The sequence below is a fragment of the Condylura cristata genome, unplaced genomic scaffold (assembly GCF_000260355.1).
Source record: "Condylura cristata isolate star-nosed mole 26May11 unplaced genomic scaffold, ConCri1.0 scaffold00002, whole genome shotgun sequence".
Lineage (NCBI taxonomy): Eukaryota > Metazoa > Chordata > Mammalia > Eulipotyphla > Talpidae > Condylura > Condylura cristata.
This window is the reverse complement of record NW_004567103.1, coordinates 21350315-21377326: the sequence shown is the minus strand read 5'-3', so window position 1 is coordinate 21377326 and position 27012 is coordinate 21350315. Positions and strand designations below refer to the sequence as shown.

Here is a 27012-nt window from a genome sequence, read left to right as displayed (position 1 = left end):
GGCGTGGCAGACCTCTCCTGGCCCGCCCACTGCTCCCCTCAGCAGTGTAGTTAGTCGATCTGCCTCTTCTGCTCCCCACTCTGTCTTTGGTGAAGCCTCTCGCTGCCCCTGAGCCTCTGGCCTATACCCCAGTTCTGTAAGCACAAATAAATAAATCTTTTTTTTTTTTTTTAAAAAAAAAAGAAAACCACTAAGGGTAATGGGAGAGACATAAGCAAAAGATAAAAGGAGAGACAAATACTTCTTGAAAGGTTATAGTTGTACATACAGACAACATATATATGGGACATTTTAATGAAGATGGTATTATCACAGCCATTAGGGAACCAAGAAAATAATTACCTACCGTCTCATCAGCCATGAACTATGAAGCATTTCCCAGATTTTATCCAATAGAGAAGATAGTTTTAGTAAAGGTGTTTTCATTTCCAGGTTCAGTTGAATTACAAACTAAGCTTAGTCTAGTATGCATAGATCCTCTCTAAGTAAAGCATACTGATTGAATACTCATTATGTGGGAAGCATTTTTGCATAAAAACAGATTGACCCTGGAAATACCTCCTTTGATTTCTGTAAATAGTCATTTCCTTCCCTTGTTTTCATGTCCACATTATTTTTAATTATTTTAGGCTATGAGCCTTAAGAAAGCCTGTGTGTCTTCTGCTTAAGAAATGTATTGAAAGCTATGTATGTTTGATTGCCTAATATAACATTTGCCTTATAAGAAGCAAAATAAATCTTAGCTGAGGAACCTAACAGTCTTCTAAAGTTACTTAATATGATACCACTAGGTGCCATCTACTAAGAAGGAACAACAGAACAACAAAAGCTTATTGTTAAGATGTGTAACTTGTTCTTCAGTGAAGGAGGTTTGTGTATATAATTGAGTTTAGTTGTTTTTGTTTATAGAGCTCCTGTAATTTCCTTGTGCCAGATTCTGATTCAAGAGAAAAATACCAAAGTGCTTTAGGCAACAGCTGTTCTAGGCCTCCAGGGTGGTAATTCTGAGCCCAGGGTTGTGCTCACATTTGTGAAATGTGCTGTTTGACTATGAAACCCTGTATTCTTTCCCAGGGCTATTAGAGTGACTGTCCCTATTAAAAAAAAGTATTAATCATCAAGTCTGTTTCACAAATATCCCGAAGAAGAAAATAACCTGCTGTGACCTTGTGTGCAGTTCATGAATTCTTTTCTGAAGTATTTCTATGATCTGATTTTTAATTACCACACACATTTCTACATCTCATGCAATAATTTCTTCTTCACAAAAAAGAAGAGCAATACCCTGGGTAGTCTCTATATTTTTCATGAGTAGCAGGGATGCTGGCCAGCTGGTTAACTAATAATCAGCCATACAGAGGTGCTATGACTGGAGCTTAAAAATTTGTACTCATTCCTGCCTTTCTTTTCATTTTTCTACCATTTGGAAGAAGTAGGCTAATATTAAGTAAAAAAATAAATAAAATTAAAAAACGTAATTTGTAGCAGTAATGATCAGGATTCACTATGTCATTTGAAACTATAAAATTGGCCATCATCAAAGCTGCATTTTGGTAATGAAAAAATAATAAACCAAATATGGAATCACAGAAATTCCAAGTGTTAAAAGCTATTTTAACTGTGTCTATGACAGAACAGAAATAACAGGATGATAGGGACAAGTTCACTTGTCAGGTATTTATTTCTATACTGAGAAGACTCTGTACTGTATATACAAATTCAGGGTGTGTAGTGGTGGGAAGAGAAACAGAGGATAAGAAAAATAACAGATCATTGCTAAAGTTACATGAATATACTAATTCAATTTGATACATCTACAAAGACTAGTTGGTACAATTTTAAAGGAAGTGTGCTTCCCCTTAGCATGATGATAAAGTTTTAAAACATTCTTGTTGATAATGCATTAGGTAGATTTTCTATTATGTAAAAACAGGAATGAGTTTGTTTCAGCAGCTCTGGAGAGTAATCTGTCAATATGTTTGAATCATAATGTTGGTGATGATGATGATGAGGCTGATGATAAAGGTGTATGCCAGTGCTCAGCATGGGGGGATGGGCACCTAGCAGAAAGCTTGCTCCATGTGGTATATACAGCACCACACACGTCGCCAAGCCCCCAGTCTCCAGCCTACCTTTTTTTTTTTTTTTAAAGATTTATTTATTCATATAGAAGTGGGGTACAGGCCAGAGGCGCAGAGGGTGAGAGGATTCACCACAGACAGAGGGGAGCAGAACAGGCAGATTGAAAAAATACACTGCTGAGGGGAGCAGTGGGCGGGTCAGGAGAGGTCTGCCCCGCACCATGTGGTCACCTCCGGGGCAGGCAGGAATCGAACTCATGTGGAAGTGGCTTTAGATTCTCAGTGCAGTGCTTTAACCCACTGCGCCACCAGGGAGGGCCATCCAGCCTACCTTTTCTGCTCCATTGCTTAGTATTTCCTCTGAAAATTATTTTCCTGTAGACCATATTCAATCGTCTTCTTCTTTTTTTCTTTTCTTTTTATTTTATGACAGTGTATTTTTATATCATTTTGTACATTTTTTTTTTCATCTCAGTTAAAATCCCTGTGGGTTTCCCATCACCAAGTCACCCGTGTGCCATCACCATAATCCCGTGCATTTCCCTCCCCCCACCCCGTTTTTGATCCCATTCCCCACTCCACCCCCACAAAATGTCTCTGGTATATGGTTGTCATTATTTTTGTTATTTTCCACCTGGTCCATTATACTCCTGCTATGAGTGAAACCATTTGGTATTTTTCTTTCTCTTTCTGGCTTTATCTCACTAAGCATGATCTTTTCCAGTTCCATCCAAGTTGCTGCAAAAGACATGTGTTTCTCTTTTTTGGTTGCTGACTAATATTCCATTGTATATATGTACCACATCTTTTTTATGCAGTCATCTACTTTTGGGCATTTGGGCTGCTTCCATGTTTTTCCAATTGTAAATAAAGCAGTATAGTGCTGCGTTTTAACCCCTTTCACCACCAAAGAAATCCTCCCCATAGTCAATCTTAAAAAAGATTTTATCCTACATTCACTTTGTCTTCCTGTAAATGTTTACCTCCACTACCTTGAATGTCTTTTCTTCTCCTAGCTTGTGGTTTCTCATCCATCTTTTGCAATTTTGTTCAAATCATATTCTGTCAGTGAAGCCTTGGGTCTGGTACCCCCTTAGACAGAGAGAGAGGCTGGCAGCTGTACCTGCTTCCATAGACATTTCTGTCTCCTCAGGGGTCCTGGAAGGGGACCATCTTTATGCAGAGTGGGATTTGCATGTGTGAATGATTGAATGACAAATAAAACAAAAAAGGGAAAATCCCAATATTAATGTTACTTGCTAGCTCTTTCATTACATTGTGCTAAACTGAAACTTGTCCCATTGTATAAACTTATTTACAGTGATCAAGGTGTATATTTCATAACAATTCTGTAAAATAGGGTAGACACTGGGTTTTGTTGGGTTTCTACTTGTTTCATTGTTTATTTGCCATGCAATGAGGCTGGTAGGCTCTTATTGTTATAAAGCTGATCAAGGAAGTACATTTATCAACTCTTAGTCTAGGATGCTATTTACTTAACTGTCCTCTACTATTTAATATTCTGAAGAGAAGATATGCCCAAGGACCTCTTATTCTCAGGAAATAAATTTTGTGTATTTATTTTTAAAGGTTTGAGGATCCAGAGCTGAAAAAGTTTCTCCTTGTAAATACATTATTCATCAATATAAAAATCTTCATGTAAAAATTAATGTCTCAAGACACAAAATTAACTTAGATGAAAACCTATATGATATTTGTATTAGAGGGAGGTTCTGCAGCAGATGAGAGAGGCCACACTTGATGAGAGAAATTTTTTTCTCTTTCATGTAGTTGTCAACATGTGGAAAGCCCAGATCAAGTACGACAAAGCTGTCATACATGGTTGTTAGATGTTTGGAAGGATATCCCATAGTATTAGAGATCCAGGTGTAAAGGACGTGTAAAGTTTCAATAACTAAAAATGGAGGGAGGGGAACAGAGTTGCATGGGTTGGTTTTGGGGTAAAGGTGGAAAGTGGTTGTGGTACACTAGCACCTCCAGATGATTTGTGACATCCATTGTGCCTTAGGAATGAAGCTGGGGGAAGAATGTCGTGAGTCAGGGGAGGGGGTGGGAGTGTAGGTGTTAAATTTATCCTGTCGCTTTTTTTTTTTTTAATAAAATGATGAAGGCGAGTTTTTTCTGGGATAGTACCTTGACAAAATGTCATTGATTTGTTAATTTACATTATTCAAGTCACTTCTGTGAGCTCTACTAATCTTTAGCATCAGCACCTAGTAAAATATGATGTCTGTTCAGATGAGATTATTTTTGTGTCTTTGAGTTAAGGCATGATAATGATGGGATCTATAAATGTGTGACTTTTGAAGGGCCTGCTTCTAAGAGATTTCTGAAGTTAAAAGGTTGTGCTGTCCCACTTTATGTCATATTCTGCTGATCCATCACTTACAGAAAGTTCCAATTCCTGATGAAGAGTAGAGCTTTGACATGATTTTTCACTTAGGTGTGCAGAAAGAATTGGATAGCGTTGTGCACAAAACAGGCTGAAATCAAGCTTTAATTAGCCAGGCTTTTGCATAATTCATCATGGTCACTTTGGGGATCCAGCTAAATATGCTTTGGATTTTTACCATGAGGGGTTTATTTTAAAGTACGGTTATATTCTGTTGGCTCCTAAAACTATGACCATGTACCTAGTGTCTCTAAAAAAATGAAATGTTATATAATGATCCATAAAAAATGAATCAATCCATTAAAAATTTGTTACAAAATATCATTTTTAATATTATTATAATAATATTATAATCCTCTGTAGACAGGAAAGTAAGCTAAGGCTCTTTCTGTCTTTTTGAATTCCTAGGCTGTCCATCTGGCCCAGGCAAGCTTCCAGATTGAAGCCTTTGGCTCCAAATTCATTCTTGACCTCACACTGAACAAGTAAGTATTTAGTCACAAATCTGTTTAGGGGCAAGTGTAAAAATCTTTACTTCTCTGATATTGGTTTAGTCAAAATAGTGACTGTTGTTGAAGCAACTGACATTTTCTAGCCAAATATGTGTCATATAGCACTTAAAGACAAATACCAAAACCTGTACAGTTAGTGTCTTTTTTCTTCAAGTAATGCTAATTAAATGTTAGCTATAATTAATTACTACTATGTGTAAGGGGCATGATAAATTAAGGGTTCTTGTAAAATTAGATGTCAGTCTAGAAATTTCTCCCATTTAATCTTTAATTCACAATTCACATGCCTTTCTATATCAAGAACAAAGACATAGATGATTTGCAAATAAAATTTGCAAAATAAAGGTTTTTTGCTTCAGAATTGGCTTTGATGTATTTTCTTAGAAATTTTAGTCCTCATAAAAATTGACATGGTTTTTCTGAGTGTGTTTATGTTGCTATTTGTTGATATGTGTTATGTTGATAGTTAAATGCTATTTCCTGATATTCCCGTTGTCTTTGGATTAAACATGAATAAGAGCTGTTGACTTAAGCAGGGATCTTCAGCCTCCATTAGAGCTAGCAGTGAGACTTTTGGTAAAGATATTTTCGGTATGGTTTTCTTTAATTTAGGGACTTCTAGTTCCCTCATTTTATATTCTCATCAGTATTTTGACCAGGACTGCATCTTTACAAGAAAAATACCTCACAATGCTACCAGCCTATATAATGTAATGGCCACAGTCAATATCTGAGAAATTGCAAACGATTGTAAAGAACAGCTATTCAATTTTCTGTGTACCAAATTCTATGAGCTCTGCAGAAAAAAAATGCAGACTCAGCTTGGGTGCACCTTACTCAAGTGTTATTGCAGCACTAAGTCAGGATGAATCAGCAGAACTCAGAATTTCCTGTGTTCAAGGTATTGCAGGTTTTCCTCTTGGAGTCTGCTGAGATTTGGTTGAGTTCCTTCCCCCATGCCGTGTCAGCAGTGCGCCACCTAAGAGATGTACCTTGCCAAATCTTAGACTATGTCGAGTAACAAGGTATGGTTATGGCTAAATTTAGTCTGTTTAGGTCTCCTGCCTTTAACTCTTCCCACAGTGGAGACTGCCCTTCCAAGCTGTGATGTGTTTAGAACATTAAAACAACCTCTGCATTGCACAGATTTCCAACGAAATGATTGAAAAATGGTCATATGGGAGAGCCAAGGTAGTTAAATGTCTGGAAGCACATCAGAAAATTATTTACCATTAACGTTTAACATGCAAAGGAATCACATTGAATACCTCATATGAACAAGTCTTATCTTGAGGAGCTAGTCCAGTCAGCTAGGCTATATAGATTAATATATAGTTTTAGAAGGGGACCTTCATATATAGTGTTGGGGTAAGTAAGCATGGCGTGCTGGCATAGTGCCAGAGAAAAGCAGCTCTTCAGGCGTGTGAAAAGGCATCTTGGAAAAAGCGATGTTTGAGCCAAGTCTTGGAGCACAAGAGGAAGGGAGGTATTGAGGATAGAGGAGTGAGAGAAAATGGAGGGCTGTCGATAGTCTGTGCTAAGAAGTCAGGGCAGTTTACAGCACAGCATTTTTTGTTGAACTTCACGGTAAATTGCAAGGTTGGGGCAGAGGGAGATGCATTAGGAGGATGTGGAATTCACTTTTTGGAGGATCTTGTATGTTAGGCACAAGTATTTGGCCATTACTCCATAGAGTGTAAAAACAGAAGAAGGGATGTAAGCAGAAGTTCTATTCTCAGGAAGTGCTAAGAGGCATGCAGGAGGAATGTTCCTAAGAATGCCTCAGGGAAAAAAATCATTAAGGTTTGGTAGATGGGGATGGCAAACAGGGAGGCGTGAGGCCAATGGGTGGGGTCCCTTAACAGGATATCTGAGTGAAATGTGGATTCCAGCCGAAATGGGAACCAACAGGTGAAATGGCGAAGAGAAGAGAATGTAAAAATTAGAATGAACATATTTGATTTAACAGAGTTTGAGACACAGACGAAGCCATGTCTAGGAAGTAGCAGGATATATCAGTCTGAAGCTCAGAAAAGGTGGGGAAGAATCAGAGATGGTAGGTTTGAGATTTATTTCCATGTAAATATTAAGTGACAAACATGGTTGTGAATGAGATTGACCAGGGGTGGTTGGTAGGATAAAGAAAATGTAAGCTAGGAATATCATTAGAAGTTGAAGAGAGAAGAAGTTCCTGAAGAGATAGCGAATAAATGATGAGGGAAGGGAGTAGAGAATTGGGAGAACGTTTAAATAGAGTTTCAAAAACAGAGAGGTGTGATCCACAGCATCACATGCAGCAGAAGGAACTAGCAAGGAACAAATACTCCTTTGGATTTGCTAATGAAGTTATCCCTGGTGGTCTGAAGGCAGCAATTTCAGTAAGACACTAGTGGTGGAAATTAGCTTACAGTGGACTGGGAGTAAATGAAAAGAGGTGATTGGAGGGAGTAAGCATCCATGGGGATGAGTTTGGGTTAGAAAGCAAGCAAGCTAGGGTGGTAGCTAGAAACGTGGGGGCCATGGCATAGTGTGGGATAACAGAGCAAGTTAATAGTTGAGAGGTGGAGTTGATAAGCCCGAGAGGTTGGAGACAGAGGGAATAAGCTTGAGAGCACAAGGCCACAATTGGGTTTTGAGTCAGGAGTGACATTTCATTCCAATACTTGTATGAAGGTATTAGTGTATTTTGAGTAGAGATTCAATCTGCAGGTAAGGGGTGGAACTGTAGTTTGTGCCACCAAAGATCCTTCTGGAAACAGTATTTATCTGTTCTAGAGACTGGAACTTGAGGAAAATGAAAGTTTTGGGTAATTGCTGAGACATGGATAAGGAGGCTTATCAAGGTCTTATTAAAGAATCTATAAGCAACTCTGATTAGGAATTGTGCGTTAGTTCATTCTTCCTGATGATGGATTTTTTTTTTGTTTTTAATGTGGATTGCTCCATCAGCATAGTGAGGGAAGGAAGCGGAGTGTGGTAAGGACTACTGGTGTCTTCAGCAAATATTTATTGGGAATAACTGTAATAAGAACGGTGTAATTCTTGAGAGCAGATCTGTTAGAATCCAAAAGGCTTGTTGTTGATTCTCAGGACTACCGTTTCCTAACTGTATGTGTGCTGTTGGGCAGTCTTCTTAATTACTGTTGTAAGTAATGGTTTAAAGTATAATTTACATACCATAGAATTCACCACTTTAAAATATACACCCAATGGTTTCTGTTATATATGCGCAGAGGTATGCCGTTGTCACCACCATCTAATTCTGGAATATTTTTATTACCCCAGAAAGAAACCCTGTACCTGTATTACTCATTCCATTTATTCCCCCCCTCCCTGCTTCTCCCTAGGCCCCTCGCACCCTCTCATCTGTTTTCTGGATCTATGGATTTGCTTATTTTAGCATTTCAAATAAGTGGATTTATCCAACTTGTGGCCTTCTGCAATTGGCTCCTTTCACTTAATATAATATTTTCAAAGTTCATCTATGCTGTAGCTTAATAGGTGATAACATGGGTATATTCTTAAATTCTTAAGCTTGTGTTTTACTCTTAAACTGTAGGTTGTTGTAGGGATTAAATTAGATGATGTTTACTATTTGGAACAACATAGTGAATACTATGTCTGATGATGTACCCCTAAAATTCCTGTGCTGAAGACTTAACTCCCAATTGGACTCTATTTGGCAAAAAAACCTATATGGAGGTAGTTAAAGTTAAATGAGGTCATAGAGAAGCCCTCATTTGATAGGATGAATGTTTTTATATAAAGAGGCCAGGAGCTTGCCTTTTCTCTGCCATGGACACAGCAAGGGGACAGTGATTGGTGAGCCAGGAAGAGGGCCTCACAGGAATGGAACAACTCACCTCTTGTTCTTGGACTTAGAAGCCTTCAGAACTGTGAGAAATAAGTTTCTGTTGTTTAAACGACACGGTCTATGTATATCGCTATAATCTTGGTACTCCAAGCTATATAATAATACTCTCAATATATATTTCTATTTATGATTATTATTTTAACAGAAAGTTCATCACTGGGCTGGGTTTGGGGGATTCAGCATTGAAGAAGGGAGCCACCGAGCTCATGCTGGTTATGACCTATTGAGACTAGCACACGTCTTTCCTTTGGTTTCAGTTGTATTTGTTTTTGACTTCTCACTAAGCATGATTTTTTCCAGCTCCATCCATGTTGCTGCAAAAGACATGTGTTAATTTATTTTTTTTTTGTTTTTGACTTCTTAAGTGTGAAGAGGCTGTTATCTGACATGTTCATTTCCCCGCTGAAGTAGACTAAAGAAAAAATTGGAGACTATTTGGAACGTTCATGGTTGAGATACATTCAAGATAATGAATGCTAAGAATTCAGACTACATAGTTCAGTTGAATTGAAAACATATTTATGAAATATTTGGTTTTTCTCTAGTTGTCCTCCTTACTTCCCCAGACATCCATTAAAGAACACGACATGTCATAAGTCATTAAGTTTTTCGATACTTGACTTTCCAGACCGCCTTATTGTATCTGATGTGAATGCTCAGGCTCTGTGGTTTGTTGTGAACTAAAATCCCTGCAAACTGTCTAGCCTTTGCTTGGTACAGAGAACAAAGAAGTCTCAGGAAGCATTAAATGTAGAGCCTTCTTGGTTAATAAGGCAGCAGTTTATTCCTAAAAAAAAAAAAAAAACACTACTCTAGTGAGAGAATGTGGGCATCTCAAGTCTCTACTGTACATTAGTCTTCAGTGATGTCTAGGAGAGCTCTGATTGGGTGAAGTCAATGTTAGACACTGATACTAAATGGTCGTAGTGGGAAAGTGAAGAGAGTAAGGACGCTTCATTAGGGACCAAGTGAGCTGAAAGAAACAATAGTGATATTAGACAAACAATGGAGGAAATGTTGAAAACTCATCATGATTGTCAAATTTATACCCAGCTAAAATAATTGCTTATGTGCAATTACTAATATAGATGGTTTGCATCCTGCATTGAAGTAAGCAGAGAGGCCTGTTGTGAATGAAATGTAGAAGTTCATAGATGAACAAATGTGCCCATTAGATGCTCTTCTCTGTCTTTCCATTTCCCTTGGATAAGGAGGACAGCACTGGAGATGTGTAACCCTGTAATAAAGATACTATTTTCCTCCTACCCCTGCATTATCATCTCAGCACCCTAAAAAGAGGATCCTGTGTAAACTTTATGCTTCCTGAGGAAGTTTTAATGAAGGACCCCACCACTTTCTATACCTTTGCTTATTCCTCACTAGCTGCCAGAACAATTGGGTAGTGCCTGGCATCCACTGGCTCATGAGCTTGGTACTGATAGGGTTATATTACCTAAAATGATGGCATCAGGTTTTGTTTGTGTTCCACACTGAAACACCTGTTCCCTTGGTGCTTCTAGAGTCCACTCAGCAGTCAGAACAAGCATACAGGTACCTGCTGTAATTTTTCTAGCTCTGCTTGAAACTGGGCAGCTTGGCTGAACCAGCAAGTCTGCAGGATCACTGGAAAGCCCCTTTAGTTTAAGGTTCTGGCCACGTTTTCCAGTCTGTAATGATTAGAACATTTATATTTTGAGGCTAAACTTTGTCTTATTTGACTTCAACCTTTGGCCAGAACCTGGAACACGAATAAGACTTAATCCTTTTGTGAACCTCCAACAAATCCTGGGGCGAAGCACAGCTAGACTTGGTTCTTATCTAGATAAGGTTTCGGGACACATATAGATGGTGTAGCGTACATGTAAGTAGCGATTGTAATTGCTGTTGGGCCACCAGTAATCTTGAAACAGGAAATTGATGTAGCAGCCCCTGTTCAGAGAAGTTGACAGGAGCCTGGCTTGCGTTCACTGGCCGATAAATCCCTTCTTCCTTCAGTCAACCTTTATTGAACATTTGATCTGTGTAAGACATGGTGCTGAGAAATGCAGGGCATTCAGAACTGTACAAAAGATTTCCTCCTTTCCAAGATCACATAGCTGAGAAATGATTTTAAAACAGTGGTGTTAAAATATGATAGGAGGTGTCTTGAGCCATCTTAACACCGAGGGAAGGCTTCATGAGGAACATGGGATTTGATGTTGTTCTTAAAGTAGGTTTATTTAGTTTGGTTCCCCCGGTCACCCATGCTGAAGCAGGCATTCCTGGAAACACCTTTAAACAGTGGGGAAGTAAGAGATGTAAGAGAAGATAGCTAAGAAAAAGTGTTAAATCCATTTGCTCCTATTTAAATTCATCTCATAATCCCTAGAGAAAATGTGATAATCCCCATTTTACAACCGAGTAACCTGGGGTTCCAATTTAGACAGTGTGGAACTTTCTGTGGTGGCTACTCTATTCATTACCCTAGAATATCAATTTACAAGTGAACTGAGCATAATTCTAATGATTTATTATCATATTAATTGAGGGGAAAAAGCTATTTTAGTCATTTTTTAACAATATAAGGAAAAGGTGGAAGATCCCAATAGGATTTAAAATGACTCTGTTGCTGGAGCAGACCATTTTTTATGGGCTGAATTGGTTCTCATACCCCTGATCTTATGTTGAAGCCCTAATCTCAGATGTTTCAGAATGTACCTCTTATACATAAGGACTTTAAAAGGTGATTAAATGGAAACAAGGTCTTTGGGTGGGATCCTAATTCAGTATGGAGGCTATCTTTATGAGAAGAGGAAATTTGAATGGAGACTAGCTTCAGCACATAGAGAAGACCCTGTGAGGAGAGGGAAGGCAGTCCTCTGCAAGCCAAGAAGAGATGCCTCAGAACAAAACCAGCCTTGCCCACACCTGGACCATGGACTGCAGCCTCTTGAATTGGTGAAGAGGAAATAAGTCCCTGTTGTTTGAGTCACTAATCTCTATTACTTTCTTATGGCAGCCCTAGCAAATTAATACACATCCTAATTCAATTATTGCTTATTTTGCAGTGAGGCACTCAGCTTTAAGCTGTGGTTGCTAATGAATTAAACATTTCTCTTTCCTAGCTGATATCCCTACTGTAATTTCCAAGTGCTATTTTGAGGGTTGATGGTCTCTTTTGCATTTATGTACTCTAGGAAGAGTGGAACTATCTTGGTAGTTTTGAAAAAAATTTGTGATAGTTGCTCACCTCTTTGCCCCATACAATGTGGAGTTGAAGCAATGTGAAGTTGATTGTTTATTGTAAGCCCCAGAGGCACAATGAGGTACTACCTCACTCCTGTGAGAATGGCCCAAAACAGAAGAACCAAAAACAACAGGTGCTGGGGAAAGTATAGAGAAAAAAGGAACTTTGTTATAATGTTGGTGTGAATACAGATTGACTTAGCCCCTGTGGAAAGAAGAGTGAAATTTCCTCAAAAGGCTAAAAATGGATCTGCCCTATGACTCATAGGTATCTATCCCAAAGCACAGAAACACCAAAAGGAAACCTACACTCCTATGTTTATAGCAGCACTATTTACAATAGCCAAGATAAGGAAACAACCTAAAAGCCCCAGAAACTTCAGTGAGTCAAAAAGATGTGGTATACACAGTGGAATACTACTGAGTGATCCAAAAAAGATAAACTCATGCCATTTGCAGCAACCTGGGTGGAACCGGAAGGGATCATTCCTAGTGAAGTCAGCCAGAAGGAGCAAGATAAATACTAGATAGCTTTACTGATATGTGGAGTACAGAGAAAGATCAGACAAAGGCAAACTGTAGGAGTAACCCTTGAAAGCTGACTGGAGATCTAAGACACTCAGGAAGGGAGCACTAGGGTGCAGGCAAGAGTAGAGAACAGTGTGGTGGAGTGCGGTGGAGGACTGTGGGAGCTAGGGTTGTTGGTGAGAGCCTAACTATGGTTCGTTATGATTTGCTTATAAAACTGTTCTCTTTAAATGATCACTTCTATTCATCTTTGTTGATGCACATTTGCTTTTTTGGGGCAAGGTTAAAAGTATAGTCCGCATAAGGTTTTTCATAAGACTTTCTAGAAAAAAACCCTGCAAGTTCTTATTTCAGTTACAATGATTTAAAAATTAAAAATACATTTCTCTTTCCTACAAGAATATTTTTCAAAGATTAGAGAGTGCACATTTCATTTCATCTTTCCTTTTGGTCCAATGACTTGACACTCAATACAGTCAATAAGATAACACATGGCAAGAAGACTCACAGCACAGGATGAGACTGTGTGTCAGTCCCTAAAACTTCTTAAAGACTTAATTGTGTCCAGGTATATTAGTATTTATTCATTAAACTCAAGCTGACCTTGTACTTCACTCTGCAGAGGTACTTTGCACTTAAAAGCTACTGAGACCCTGGGCCCTCCCTGGTGGCAGAGTGGGTTAAAGCACAGCACTAAGAAGCTTAAGCCACTTCCACATGAGTTCGATTCCTGCCTGCCCTGGAGGAGATCCACATGGCATGGCAGACCTCTCCTGACCTGCCCGCTGCTGCCCTCAGCAGTGTACTTCGTCGATCTGCCTGTTCTGCTCCCCACTCTGTCCCTGGTGAATCCTCCCACCCTCCGCATCTCTGGCCTGTACCCCAGTTCTGTATGAACAAATATAAAATCTTTAAAAAAAAAAGCTACTTAGATCCTGGTAAAGGGTGTCTTTATGTGACTACCTGCACCTGTCTGTCCTCCCTTCCTTTTGCATTGTGTTGAGCTATGGAGAAACAAGAATTGGACACAGTTTCTTTTTTAAGCTTTAATTTTATTTTTATTAATTTTTTCTTACATCATTGTAAGATGAGCCATCACCATATTCCCTTGTGTTCTTCCCTCCCATGGTTTACACCCCCCCTCCTTTTCTGTATGCCTCAGTTCTGTGGTCAGCTCACTAGTTTTGACTTTTTCTTGACCTTTCACTTGGTTTCTCTTTATTCCACATATGAGTGAGACCATCTGGTATTTATCTTTTTCCTTCTGACTAATTTCAGTTAATATGATTCCTTCCAGTTCCATCCATGGTGCTGCAAATGGCATGAGTTTGTCTTTTTTTGATCGCTGAGTTATATTCCATTGTATTAGTATACCACACCTTTTTGATCCATTCAGACAGTTTCTTTTTTCTTTTTTTTTTTTAAAGATTTATTTATTTTATGCTTACAGAACTGGGGTACAGGCCAGAGGTGTGGTGGGTGAGAGGATTTCAGACAGTTTCTTTAAGGAATCCACAATTTCAGGTGGAGTTCAGGGAAAGCTAAGCAGAGAAGCGAATGGTGGAGCTGAGTTTTGAAGGATGAGCAAGTCAAGGGTGATTTGTTCTATGCTCTGGAATGGAGAGGTGGGCTCTAACTCTTGAGCACTCATTTTTTCCCACTCTTGAGTCCATATGGTATGTTCACTGCACATATACAGGTGTTGCACCATTGATACAAAGTAATTTTCTCTTTAGTATCTCTAAACCATAAAGCTTTTAACAGCCAGCTGTAGTAGTTTTATGAGCTGTAAGAATGAAGAATTGAAATTTCACTAAGTCATAGATGTTTATATGCTCTTTTTCCTTTAAGAGGGTTAGTTGACTCTGTTCCTATGGGATCATGAACATGCTCATGACTAAATGTAGACATTTAGCATCAGTAATACCTTCAGAAGTAAAGAATATATCTACCTTTCATCCAGCTTCAAGTACCTGGGCTCTTTGTATGCTTTGATTTAGGGAACTATAAAAAGAAATTGAGCAAACTGCAAAATACTGCTAGATATTCTTCCGTAAAAAGAAGTTTGAAGCAGGATAAAGGCAATAACCTACACCTTCAACAAAAGGCCTGTACCTCATTTTCCTTGTTTTGATTTTATGGCTCTGCACAAGATAAGCCATTTGGGAATACTTTTTATGATTAGAATATTGCATGAATTGTTTGAAAATTGATTTTTTGTGTCTTATGTTCAGGAAAGTCTCTCAAAGTCTAATTCATAAAGCTTTCTTATCACCTGCCGGTGTGAGTGTAGAGTGTTCAGAGTATTTCATAGTACCATACCCCTTCTTACAGAGCAAAGTTTTATTGAAAGCCAAAGAAAGCCAATAATTTTTTACTCTTTTTTTGAAGACTGCTTCCTGGTAAGTAATTAAATCACACAACTCACCAGTCCTAGGTGTTACGCAGCATGTGGGCAGCACAGGTGTGTGGGTGGTCAGCAATGACAATGGATGATATAGCTATAGTTGTGAAAATGGCTTTTGGGAAAGAAACAGAACTTTCTGCGTTTCTAAGACATTCCCCTGCTACAGTAGTCGATGTTACAGACTCTGGAATTAACACTTTTCTTAGTATAATTTGATCCAGAGCACTGTAGCAATGCTTTGTATAACCTTGCAGTTGCCTCTCTGCTCTCCTTTGTGCAAAATCCAGAAGGTCAGTCTTGTTCTTCTCTGTTGTGGGCATCATGGGAAGAAACACCAGGACTCAGTGTCGCTGCACTAGCTGACCTGGGAGGGTCTTCACCTGGGCACTTCCCTGCCACTTTGCCAGCCACGGCTGGCCTCTCTGTCAGCTCCCACTCTGACTAAGGCTATGAATGCAGCTGTCTTAACCTGTTTTTTTTTTTTTTTAAGTAGACCATATTTTCTTGCTATTTGAAGAAAGCATGGTACAAGTTATCTTTTAAGAATTGGATTTAATTATAGAATACTTCCTATCTGGTGTTTTTCAGAATTTGAAATCAAGACATAAAGTTCTCTGGTAAAACTCTTGATTCTTGCATTAAAAGAAGAGAAGAGTTTATGAACTTTCTATCTTTTTTCACTTGGTGAAAATATAATTTTTGAATACCCACTTTGAAGTAGGAAGGCATGAAGACTGTTGAATTGAGTAGTCACTGATGTTTTAGACAGCTGTATCCACACTGTATATGTGTCCCATGTACAGATTGTATATGATAGTATCTTACACATTTGTCAGTTGTGCCTCAGTAAAACTAATGTTTTTACAAAAAACTTTTACTTGTGACTCCTGAATGCGAGCAATTGCATATGTATGTTTGTATTTGGTTCCTGTTTCTTAGAGCAACTTGCAGGTTCTTTCTTGCATTTCCTTTGAATCAGGAGATTGGGGGTAGAAAAATTCTTAAACCTTCTGTAATCCAGCTCCCTAGCTGGTTCTCAAATTCCTTTGTTACTGAGCAGTCAGGGGGCTGGCTACCTAGTGCATAGGCCAAAGCATGACATCAGTGTCTGAGAAAAGAAAATAAGCTTTAATGCAAATTGATCGGAGAGGACAAGGACACAAATTCAAATCTACTTCTCTGATTAGGAAAGAAAATGAGGTTACATTGGTTTTGGAGATTGGGATTGAGAACAAAGGAGTTAAATTTCATTGGCTAAGAGAGCAGCCTGGGAACAAAGAGATGTGCACTTGGCTGAAGTCCTTTCACTCATTACCGGGCAGTTCATATCTGAAGAGGTTGTTTCTCAGCTGAGTTTTCCATTTCTGCTGTGGGCTGCTTGCCTACAGGCAGCCCTTCTCCTTTGTATCTGTGACTTTTTTTTTTTAAAGGATTTATTTATTTATTTATGCATACAGAACTGGGGCACAGGCCAGAAGTATGGGGGGTGAGAGGATTCAACAGAGACAGAGTGCGGGGAGCAGAATCGGCAGACTGACCAAGTACACTGCTGAGGGGAGCAGCGGGCGAAACAGCAGAGGTCTGCAGTGCCATGTGGGTCACCTCCCTCGTCTGGGATCAAACTTGTGCTGCAATGGTTGCAGAGAGCTTCACAGTTCTGGGCTTTAATCCATTGCACCAATACAGGGAGGGCCCTGTGACTTTTAACTCCAGTGGAGTTTGGACCTCATCTCAAAGGTAGCCAGTAAGCCTCCAGACTCTTCTCTAATAGTAAGTCTCAGAGAAATGTTTAAACAAGTTTCTTTCTTCCTCTTTTTCCTTCTCACTTTTAGGGTCTGAGATCAATTGACGCATTTAGCCTCAATTGTACCTTCTTATCCCTATCAGGTAATCTTCTAGTTTATTCTCGAACACCTGATTCTTAGATCATGCTGACTTAGCTAGTCCTTTTTTCCTCCATTAATTTTTTTACCTCCAGATTTTGTGCTTAAAAGCCGCCCACTCGTGGAGATGGAATATTAGCCTACTTCATCCAATTCCTCCTATAAATTGGCTCCTGAGATTGCTTTTGTTCCCCAGAATAGCCAAAATTCCATTTGCAGGTGTTCACCTAGATTATAAAATAAGAATACAGATCATATTCCAAGAAGAAGAAGTTGGAAAGTTATAAAAGGAAGTTTTCTAATACTTGAAAAATACTATTTTTTAAACATATAAGAATTTATTTATAGTCTCTCTCCTGCCAGTGTTCAGTACTATTAAACAGCAGGAGACTTTTGTAGACTAAAAAATGCTGTTCTGATGTTTGTAAGAACTTTCTGCAAGGTGAAAGTAATCTCAAGTTGAATTCTGTTAGATTTTTACTGTACCAATGTTTTAGAGGTGACTGAACTTAATAGTTTATTAAGAGACCAGTTGATATCTAACTACCCATTAATAGTAACAAAACCCAATATATTAAATGTAATTTAGTTTTGTTTCTAAAATTATATTGAAATGTAAGTTATTTTAGCATTCTGGTTAAAATTGATACATAGTAAATTTTTATGATTTAAGTTTCTTCTTTGGAAGAAGAAACTGCTTCAAAATCAAATTTGATGTCAAAATTAATTTTTATTTGATATGATTGTATTGAGAATGATCTAAAAAATATACTAACATCCTTGTCTTGGTTTAGAGAGAGGTGGTGATAAAGAATCTAAAAAAGGATTAAATGCTGTGTTTATTATTATTTGTCATATTTATTTTCTTAAAACATCTGCCATCCAGATCTGATTACAATTTCTCTTTTTTTGGATGCACACAGTGAGCATTCTGTGTATAAAGACATACACATTAATTCAGCTAAGTATTTGATCATTTTCTTTTTTCAAAACTGGTCACTTTTTTTTTTTTTTAAAGATTTACTTATTTATACAAACAGAACTGGGATTCAGGTGTGGCAAGAGGATTCACCAGAAACAGAGTGGGGAGTAGAACAGGCAGATAGACGAAGTACACTGCTGAGGGGAGCAGCGGGCGGGTCAGGAGAGGTCTGCTGTGCCATGTGGGTCACCTCCAGGCTGGGGATCGAATGCAATGAAGCGGCTGCTACTAGCTTGCAGTGCTGTGCCTCAACCTGTTTGGCCACCAGGGAGGGCCCAAAACTGGTCACCTTCTGATGAATTTATGTAAAAATATTTTATAACTAATTGTAGTTATTTCTCCTGTATTAACTATGAACTACCAATAACATCTTCTCTGTGTTTAGGGGTTAGAAAAAAAAAAAACTTTGAAAGCATGTATTTTTTTCAATAACATGTTCATTGAATCTTTCCTATATAAAATAAATACTAGTAGTAAAAACCAGTATTTTTCATTGACTTTGAAGAATAGTAGAAAAGAAGTCAAGCACTCACAAATATATTTTAATGATTAAGACTGATATCCCTTTAATTTTCACATAAACTTCAGGTGCACAGGGCTTTAGTCCATTTATTCCATTAATCATCTTTCTCATTCATGCAAACTCTATCAGTGGTCTAGGCAAGGTTCCAATATTGTTTAATGTTTTCATTCTTAGCTATCTCTAGTCTCTTTCCAATTCTTTCTATCCTTATTCTAATGAGGCAACTGCCCTAAATTGTTTTATAGGATCTTTTATCTGTGTGTTTTTATGAGTGGTGTATTTGTGTGTAATAGTTTTGTCGGCATGTAACTTTATTTGATACAAATAGTGTTATGCTACTGATCTCTACTCAACACAGTGTTGAAAGATGTCTGCCTGTATCTGTACACATCCTTCCATTATATCTAATGTTGGAATATTGCCAGCACTCTTCCACTCACCCAGGGGGCAATGTTAGACTCCCTTTAGCACTCTCTAATCACAAGACATGTTGTAATGAACTATTGGACCCATCGCCCGTGGACCTGTATGAGAATTTCTCTGGTATGCATACCCAGGAGCATGATTGCTGGGTTCTAGACAGATGGATGTTAATTTTAGTAAAGTGCTGCAGAATTGTGTTGCAAAAAGGCTGCAGTAGGCCATTTCTAGCAAAACTGATGCTCAGTAGAGCATTCAAAGCCCATTCACTTGTGGGATGGGCCCAGTGATTTTTTTCTTCTATGCATAGTTATTTCCTATATGTTGAAAAGTCACTTGCTTAATTTTATTTGCTAATGATTTCAGAAATTTAAGATTAAAACATATGAGGTGAAGCAGCATCTACTTCAGTATAAATTAGTTCCCTCGAGCATGCACTAATTTAGATAGGCGACTGTGCTCTTGAGGGAAATGGAGTTTTCCTCTTCCAGGGCTCTGTGCAGTCCAGTGTTGTCAGGGTGTTGATTTAAAGAGTTAGCATAATTAAGAAGAAAACATCTTCATTGTACAGAATTGGATTCATATTTATTTATTTTTAAAAATGATTTATTTATACAAACATGAACTAGGGTAGAGGCCAGAGGTGCATAGGGTGAGAGGATTGACCAGAAACAGAATCGGGAGCAGAACAGGCAGCCAGGTCTACTTAGCAGAAACACACAGCTGAGGCCAGACAGAAGGGTGCTGTTGTGCCACATGGACCAGCTCCCTGGCTGGCTGCAATGGTTGCAGATAGCTTCATAGTCTGCAACTTAACCCCTGGCACCACCGGGGCAGCCCTGTATTTGTATTTATTTAATGTCAAGTGTGATGCCATATGTCAAGAGAGTCTTGGTGCCAGTGGAATAAGAATTAAAAATTGTGCCGATGTTTCATATGATCCTGCAATCCCACTCCTAGGTATCTACCCAAAAGACCTGCACCTCCATGTTTATTGCTACTTTATTTACAATTGGAAAGACATGGAAAACTGCCCAAATGCCCAAAAGTGGATGACTGGATTACAAAGATGTGGTACATATACACAATGGAATGTTACTCAGCAACCAAAAAAAAAAAAAAACAAAAAACAAAACAACACATGCCTTTTGCAGCAACATGGATGGAGCTGGAAAAGATCATGCTTAGTGAAATCAGCCATAAAGAAAAGGAAATATACCGGATGGCTTCACTCATAGCAAGAGTATAATGGGCCAGGCAAGAAAATAATAATAATAATGAACAGTTATATACCAGAGACATTTTATGGGGGTGAAGTGGAGAATGGGATCAAAAACAGTGGGGGGAGGGAAATGCACTGGGCTATGGGGATGGCACATGGGTGATTTGGTGATGGGAAGCCCAAGGGGGTTACAACTGAGATGGAAAAATGCACAAAATGATTGGAAAATAAGCTATCATATTATTTTAAAAATTGTGCAGTTGATTTAATACAGTAGATGAGATTAAAAGGTGTCTAACTGGAGAGAGCAGATAAGAGGTGAGAAAAGAAAGAACATTTGGCCCATCAGTGCTGAGAACATGTATGACGTAGGTAGAGGTGCAGTGTTTGTGTCATGAGTAGACATTAGGTTTATAGCTAAAGATGTTAATCTGCTTTCTGAGTCTTCCACCTGGGGAAATCATGGGTTGTGCTGAGCCTCAGTTTCTTAAACTAGAAACTGAAATTGACAAGAGGACTAACTGAGGTACAACAGGTAAAATCGGCATTTATGTAGACACATACAAGTGGGAAGTTCCTTCAGCAAAGTGTACTTTCTGTTCCCAGACCCTTCATAATCTTTTGCAAATATAATGTCTTAAAGTTGTTTCTGGTCTTGGTCTTTTTGATGGTGGTGTACAGATTTCTAACTAGTTTCTTTTTTTTGTCTTTTGCTATTCTTAGAAACACTTGATTGAAAACTATAGTAAGGTTCTATTTTTAAGAACCACTCAAAGTGATCACGGTGTCACTTACACAATTGTGGTGCTGAAACTATGTAAATTTTGACCTATTTTCCCCCATCACTTAAAAACCTATAAAGAACTATTTTTAAAGGTCTTAGATTATAAAACTTCATTTATATAAGGTTGCAGGGGAATGGGTTGTTTTATATGAAGTAGATTTTCCAAATAGCTAAGGTTTCTTCCTTGATATACAAAGCGTAGAAAGTTATTTTTGAAGCAATTTTTTAAGTGGGTTGTGTATTTTCTTGTTGCTTTGATAGAATACATATTGCTATGTCTGTCTTCTTGCCATAGGCTGTAACTTTTGCTCTCAGTAAACCTGTCATTTTTGCCCCCCTCTTACTAATTTATTACTTTTTTCATGTCTTCCAACTGGATCTGGAAATACCCCAAATTATTAGCATTTTTTGTAAATCATAAGTTAATAAACTTGAATAAAGACTTGAGGTCTTTTCTAGTTACCTGTAAGAATTACCTTGCCATAAAAAACAGTGATTTCAGAATTCACTATGCCTTTCTGCCTTCACCTGGATGCTAGCCACGTATGGGTGGTTCAGAGTATCAGGAATTGAGGTCTGTCAAGCAAGAGGTATTATTTTACTTTATAACAGAATAACCCTAGAAATGTAGCTGTCAATTTGGTAATACTTTATAATTTGCAGAATCCTGGAGTTTGTACCAAATTTCACCATTTACACAGGAAGACCCTGAAAGGCTGCAGTAGACTCTTTTTGCCCAAGGTGACCCTAGAATATGCTGACTTCCTGAACCAAGATCTTCTTACCTATGACTGTTGTCATTCTCCTTTCCTAGTGGAGACTGTATTGTCTGTAGTACTTTCACTTGTAGGACTATGCATTATAAACAGGACTGTAGATTTTGTGCATGGAATTTGTAAACTGTATATTCTACTCCTAAATATTTGAATTATTTAAATTGTAAGGATTTGGTGGCTAGAAGAATGCCTGTATTAAAGTCATAACTAGGAGTCTGGAGATTGGTGGTTTTGAAGTGTTAAATAACACAGTTTCCATAAGATTTCCTTTCCTGACTTTGGGAGTTCCTGGCTTATACAACAAGAGGGACCCTTCAGACCTACCAGGAAGGAAGTTGACACAGATTTGTAGCTAAGACTTCTAACAACAGTGATTTAGATTTGGTTTTCACCTCTGGAACTACTGACAAAAGGATAAAATATTTAATTCAGGAAGATAAATGAGCACTATGTGGAATTGAGGCAGAAATGACTCAATAAGTGTCACTTATCAAATACATCTAGTATGAACTGACTCTTTAGTCCTCACAACAACCTGGGAAAAGGTCTGTGCTTATCTGCCCTTACAGGTGATGAAATGAACAGTAGGTCTCAATGTCAAGAGAATGCATCCAGTAATGGCAGCCCTGGGGTTGAATCCGAATTCTAGCACCACCACTCCTTTGCCTCTTGAAAGAGGCAGCCCGTACCTGGTATAAAGAAAATCCAGATTTTCACCCAGTTTTTGCTTCTCCTTAAGAAAGGGAGTCTGGTATCTTCTAGGCCACCCAGATTCACATCGATTCCTGGAAAATCTGACCTCAATTTAGTTGTGTTTGACATTTTGTAAAATGGATTCTCATATTAAGAAGGGCTAGATGTAAAGTTTCGAGTTCTCTTACAAGGAAAAATCATTTCTTTCCCCTAAATTTATACAAACTTCTCAGAGTCTACCAGTGTTCTTGGAGTTTCTTACTAAAACTCTAACTAGATAAGTCATGCATTATTTTTCATTACGATAGTCTCTACAGAACAAAGACAAGCTCTGTCTACACTGTCACTCTTTGCCATAGTTGAGCAAATTTTATAGAGGAAAGGACTTAGAGGCAGGGATTAATTACATTCTGAGGCTGAAGAAGCAGTATGATGGGGGAAGAAAGAGGGAGTAGGATATAAGCAGTAGTAGTTTCAGACTAAAAGTGAGATGTGATGATCTTAAGCCTCCATTTCTGAGGTGCTTTGATTAGAACCTTGATTTAAGGGTCTTTCTCTAAAGCTACTCCACTGCTCTGGGACAAGCTACCCTGAACTTGGATATTCCTATGTTCATACTTTCTGGCCTTTGCCCTTTCAAACTTTCCCTCAGTTATAACTCGAACTCTGTATTTCCATGTTGAAGTAAACAAGTGACCAGTGTGCAATTTTTCCTTCCAGTGTGACACATCCAGTCTTTACATTTTTATAATGTTTGCTATCCATGCTTTAATATCACTTGAATACAAATACTTTTAACTTCTGAGTTGCTGACAGAACAATCTAATGCCTTAATGGTATAGAGTTATGACCCTTAGCTTTGGCTAAGTGGAAATGAGAAAAAAATCTTGTTTTGACATTGAGCAGTAGGTGTTTGTCAAAATTGGTAATTATCTAAACCTGAAAGTATAAATGAGAGGCTGGCTTGACTGAAATCATTTTAAAATGTAAAATGGTGTTCAGAGGGTAGGAAAATCATTGTGGGATTATACTTTTTTTTCCCATTAAAAATAAGTTTATTTTTTACATCATTCTTCATTTTGTGCATTTTATCATCTTCATTGTAGTCCCCGTGGTCTTCCCACCACCACTTCACTCATGTGCCATCACCATAGTCTCGTGTACTCTTCCCATCCCAGTTTTGATCTATTTACCTCTCCACCTCCATTAAATATCTCTTATAGTTGTTCATTGTTTTTCATTTTTTTCTTTATTACAATTGCTTTTTTCTTTCTTGATCCCTTGTGCTCCTGCTATGAGTGAAACTATTCAGTACTTTTCTTTTTTCTTTCTGGCTTATTTCACTAAATATGATCTTTTCCAGCTCCATCACTTGGGACTGTTTGATCTCTTATTGAGACCATGATATCCATTATTCCTTGATAAAAGATACAATTAATACACAAATACACAAACTGTTCCTATAGTGACCAGTCACTAATAAACAAAATACTCTTTTTTAAAAAAAAAAAAGATTTATTTATTTGTGCATACAGAACTGGGGTACAGGCCAGAGGCTCAGGGGCGGCAAGAGGCTTCACCAGAGACAGAGTGAGGAGCAGAACAGGCAGATCGACGAAGTACACTGCTGAGGGGAGCAGTGGGCGGGCCAGGAGAGGTCTGCCACGCCATGTGGTCACCTCCGGGGCAGGCGGGAATCGAACTCATGCGGAAGCGGCTTTAGATTCTTAGTGCTGTGCTTTATTTAACCCGCTGTGCCACCAGGGAGGGCCTCTTTTTTTTTTTTTTTAAGGTTTATTTATTTATTCATATAGAACTGGGGTACAGGCCAGAGGTGTAGGGATGGTGAGAGGATTCACCAGAGACAGAGTAGGGTGCAGAACAGACCATCTGATGAAGTACACTGCTGAGGGGAGCAGCAGGCAGGTCAGGAGAGGTCTGCCACGCCATGTGGATCTCCTCCCGGGCAGGTGGGGATCGAACTCATGCTGAGGTGGCTTTAGCTTCTTAGTGCTGTGCATTAACCCACTGTGCCACCAGGGAGGGCCCAACAAAATATTCTTATGTGATCAGTTATCAAACAAAATATTGCTGTGGTGATCAGTTATCAATAAACAAAATGTTTCCATGGTCATCTGTTAGCTACTACAACTTAACCAATCATTTTGTTAATTTCTCAATGAAAATACATCTTCAAGGTACGGGATCTAATGTTAAAGAACTAGGAGTCAGAAAAACACCAACACTGAGTGCTCTGACATTTTCCTGCCCCTAAGGAAAAAAAAATCCTTTTTTGATTTACAAAAGGAGCTTCTATTAATCACTATTCTGCAATTGTTTTGTCAACCTAGTCTCTATATCTAACATAAGAATTATGGGGAAATTTCTTTCTTTATATGGTCACTGATTATTACCCTATCAATCTTATCTAAAAAACTTTTCTATGTGAAAAGAGGTCGGGGTGAAAGTTAAAGGAAAAAGTAGGAAAACTTATTATTATTTATAACTCTATTAAAAGAAAACTATGTTACTTAAAACTATAGCTTTTTTATTGGGAACTGGGTAGAAAATTATTACAACCTTTGGTTCCCAGAATTCTTGGACTGTGACATGCCTTTCATTATTGTGGGACCTAGATTTGTGCCAGCGCCCTCAAGCAGAGGAGTATTAATTATTTTACAACATACTGTGCCGTTCTCTGTACAGTGCTGTTGTTATTAAACTAATCAAATAATTATTGATTTTATATTGAATGTATATTTGGACAATTGCTATGCTTTCTGGGAACAGCCAGAAACAAACCGTACTTCTTGGAAATGACCATAAACAAAAAGAATTCAGCAGGAACCAGCTGTGGAAAATCCTGACTTCTCAGAAATCCCCATGTCAGGACCTTGTCATACAACGTGGGTAGTGTGGCTTTGCCACAGGTGTTCTTTTGATCAGTATTTTTGTGACCTTTGTGTAGATACCTAGGAGTAGGATTGCTGGGTCATATGAAAGCTCCATGTTTAGCAGTTTGAGAAGCAAACAGCTTTCCATAGTGGTTGTACTAGTTTGCATTCCCACCAGCAGTGCAGGAGAGTTCTTTTTTCTCCACATCTTCACCAACATTTGTTGTTGCTAGTTGTTTTAACATGTGCCATTCTCACTGGTGTGAGGTAGTATCTCATTATGCTTTTGATTTGCATTCCCCTTATTACAAGTGATGTTGAACACTTTTTCATATGCCTTTTGGCCCTCTGCATTTCCACTTCAGAGAAGTCTTTGTAGCTCTTCTGCCCATTTTTTGATGGGGTGGTTCACTTTATTTTTGTTGAGTTTGATCAGCTCTTGGTATATGTTTGTGATCAGTCTTTTATCATTAGTATTGTGTGCAAACATTTTCTCCCAATTAGTGGGGTGTCTCTTTGTTGTACAGAATGTCTCTTTCGTGCAGTGTTCCTTTGGCTGTACAGGAGCTCTTTACCTTGATGTAGTCCCAGCTGTTTATCCTTTCCTTCACTATCTTTGGGTGTTGTATCTTTAAATATGTTACTGAGGTGTGTGTCATGTAGTGTTTCGCCCATAAATTGTGTGTTTATATCTGGGTTTTCTATTAGAATCATTGTGGAATTATACATTATCTTACAATAAAAGATTGACATCTATTTAAAGACTTTTGTTTTCCAACTTTGACATAGTTAGAAATAAGTGCAGGATTACTTTTTTAACAAGAGAAAGTATATTTGAAGTTTTGACAGCTGATAAAGATACGGCATTCTAGATGACAAGTTATATCAGATGCCTGCTTGATAGGACTTACTGTATGGCGTTTTCCCCAGAGGATTTATTTGCTTAATGAGATTTTTGGCTGACTGTCCAGCACTGTGGAGTTTCAATTTGTGTTTTCTGTTTGTGTTTGATATAAGAGATGCACACATACTTTTTAGTCTGCTGGTATCTTTAATCATGGCAGTGGAGTCTTTCGTATGTGTAGACTTTATGCCAGCCCTTGTATTTTGTAAGTGGAGGATAGATGGTTGACTATAGACCCCATATCTGGGGGCAATGATCACCACACAGACTGATATGGCTTCCTACATTGTTAGTTTCCCACTGGAACTAAGGGTATGAAGGAATGGGGTAGAAGAAATGAAAAGGTAGTTTTCTTCCTGTTTTTTATTGCCTAGTTCATTTAAAATCACTTCCCTAACAGTACTTAGTTAAGCATTCCGCATTCCAGATATCACTTAATTAAGGTAAATGTTAGTTAGCAATCCTGGGGCACCTCTAAATTGAAAGTGCTGAAGTAGGCATTTTGTGTTTCAGTAATAAAGACCTTGTCTTATTTCAGAGAAGTCAGCAACCATATAAAACTTGTAATGAAAGCACCTTAGAAGTCCTAGCGATAATTCTCTCAACTTTTCTCTTTGAGACCGCTGGCAAAGTTTAGTCTTATTGATTTTCACCCAAAAGCAGCTCATTAAAATGGCAGCTTGCCATGATGAAGTAATGGATTATCCGTGCCACTCCTGCACTGTAACTGACAGTTACGGACTTAGCCTTAATGAACCATCATCTAAAAAGCAACTAATGGCAAATGTTTACATTAGTTTCCCTTTCTTATTGTGAGAAATATTTGTATTTCTGAGACATGGAAGAGTTAAATGAAAAGCAATTTTTTGAAAAATTTTACTATATAAAATG

General features: G+C 38.2%; 1 protein-coding gene across 1 annotated transcript in view; it reads left to right on the top strand.

Annotated features, from left to right (window-relative positions):
• Positions 1-27012, top strand: part of ADAM23 (ADAM metallopeptidase domain 23) — a 154457-nt gene that overhangs the window by 29303 nt on the left and 98142 nt on the right. Inside the window, exon 3 of the mRNA XM_004674351.2 lies at positions 4903-4979. Coding sequence (XP_004674408.1) covers positions 4903-4979 — 77 coding nt within the window. The remainder of the gene's footprint in view (positions 1-4902; positions 4980-27012) is intronic.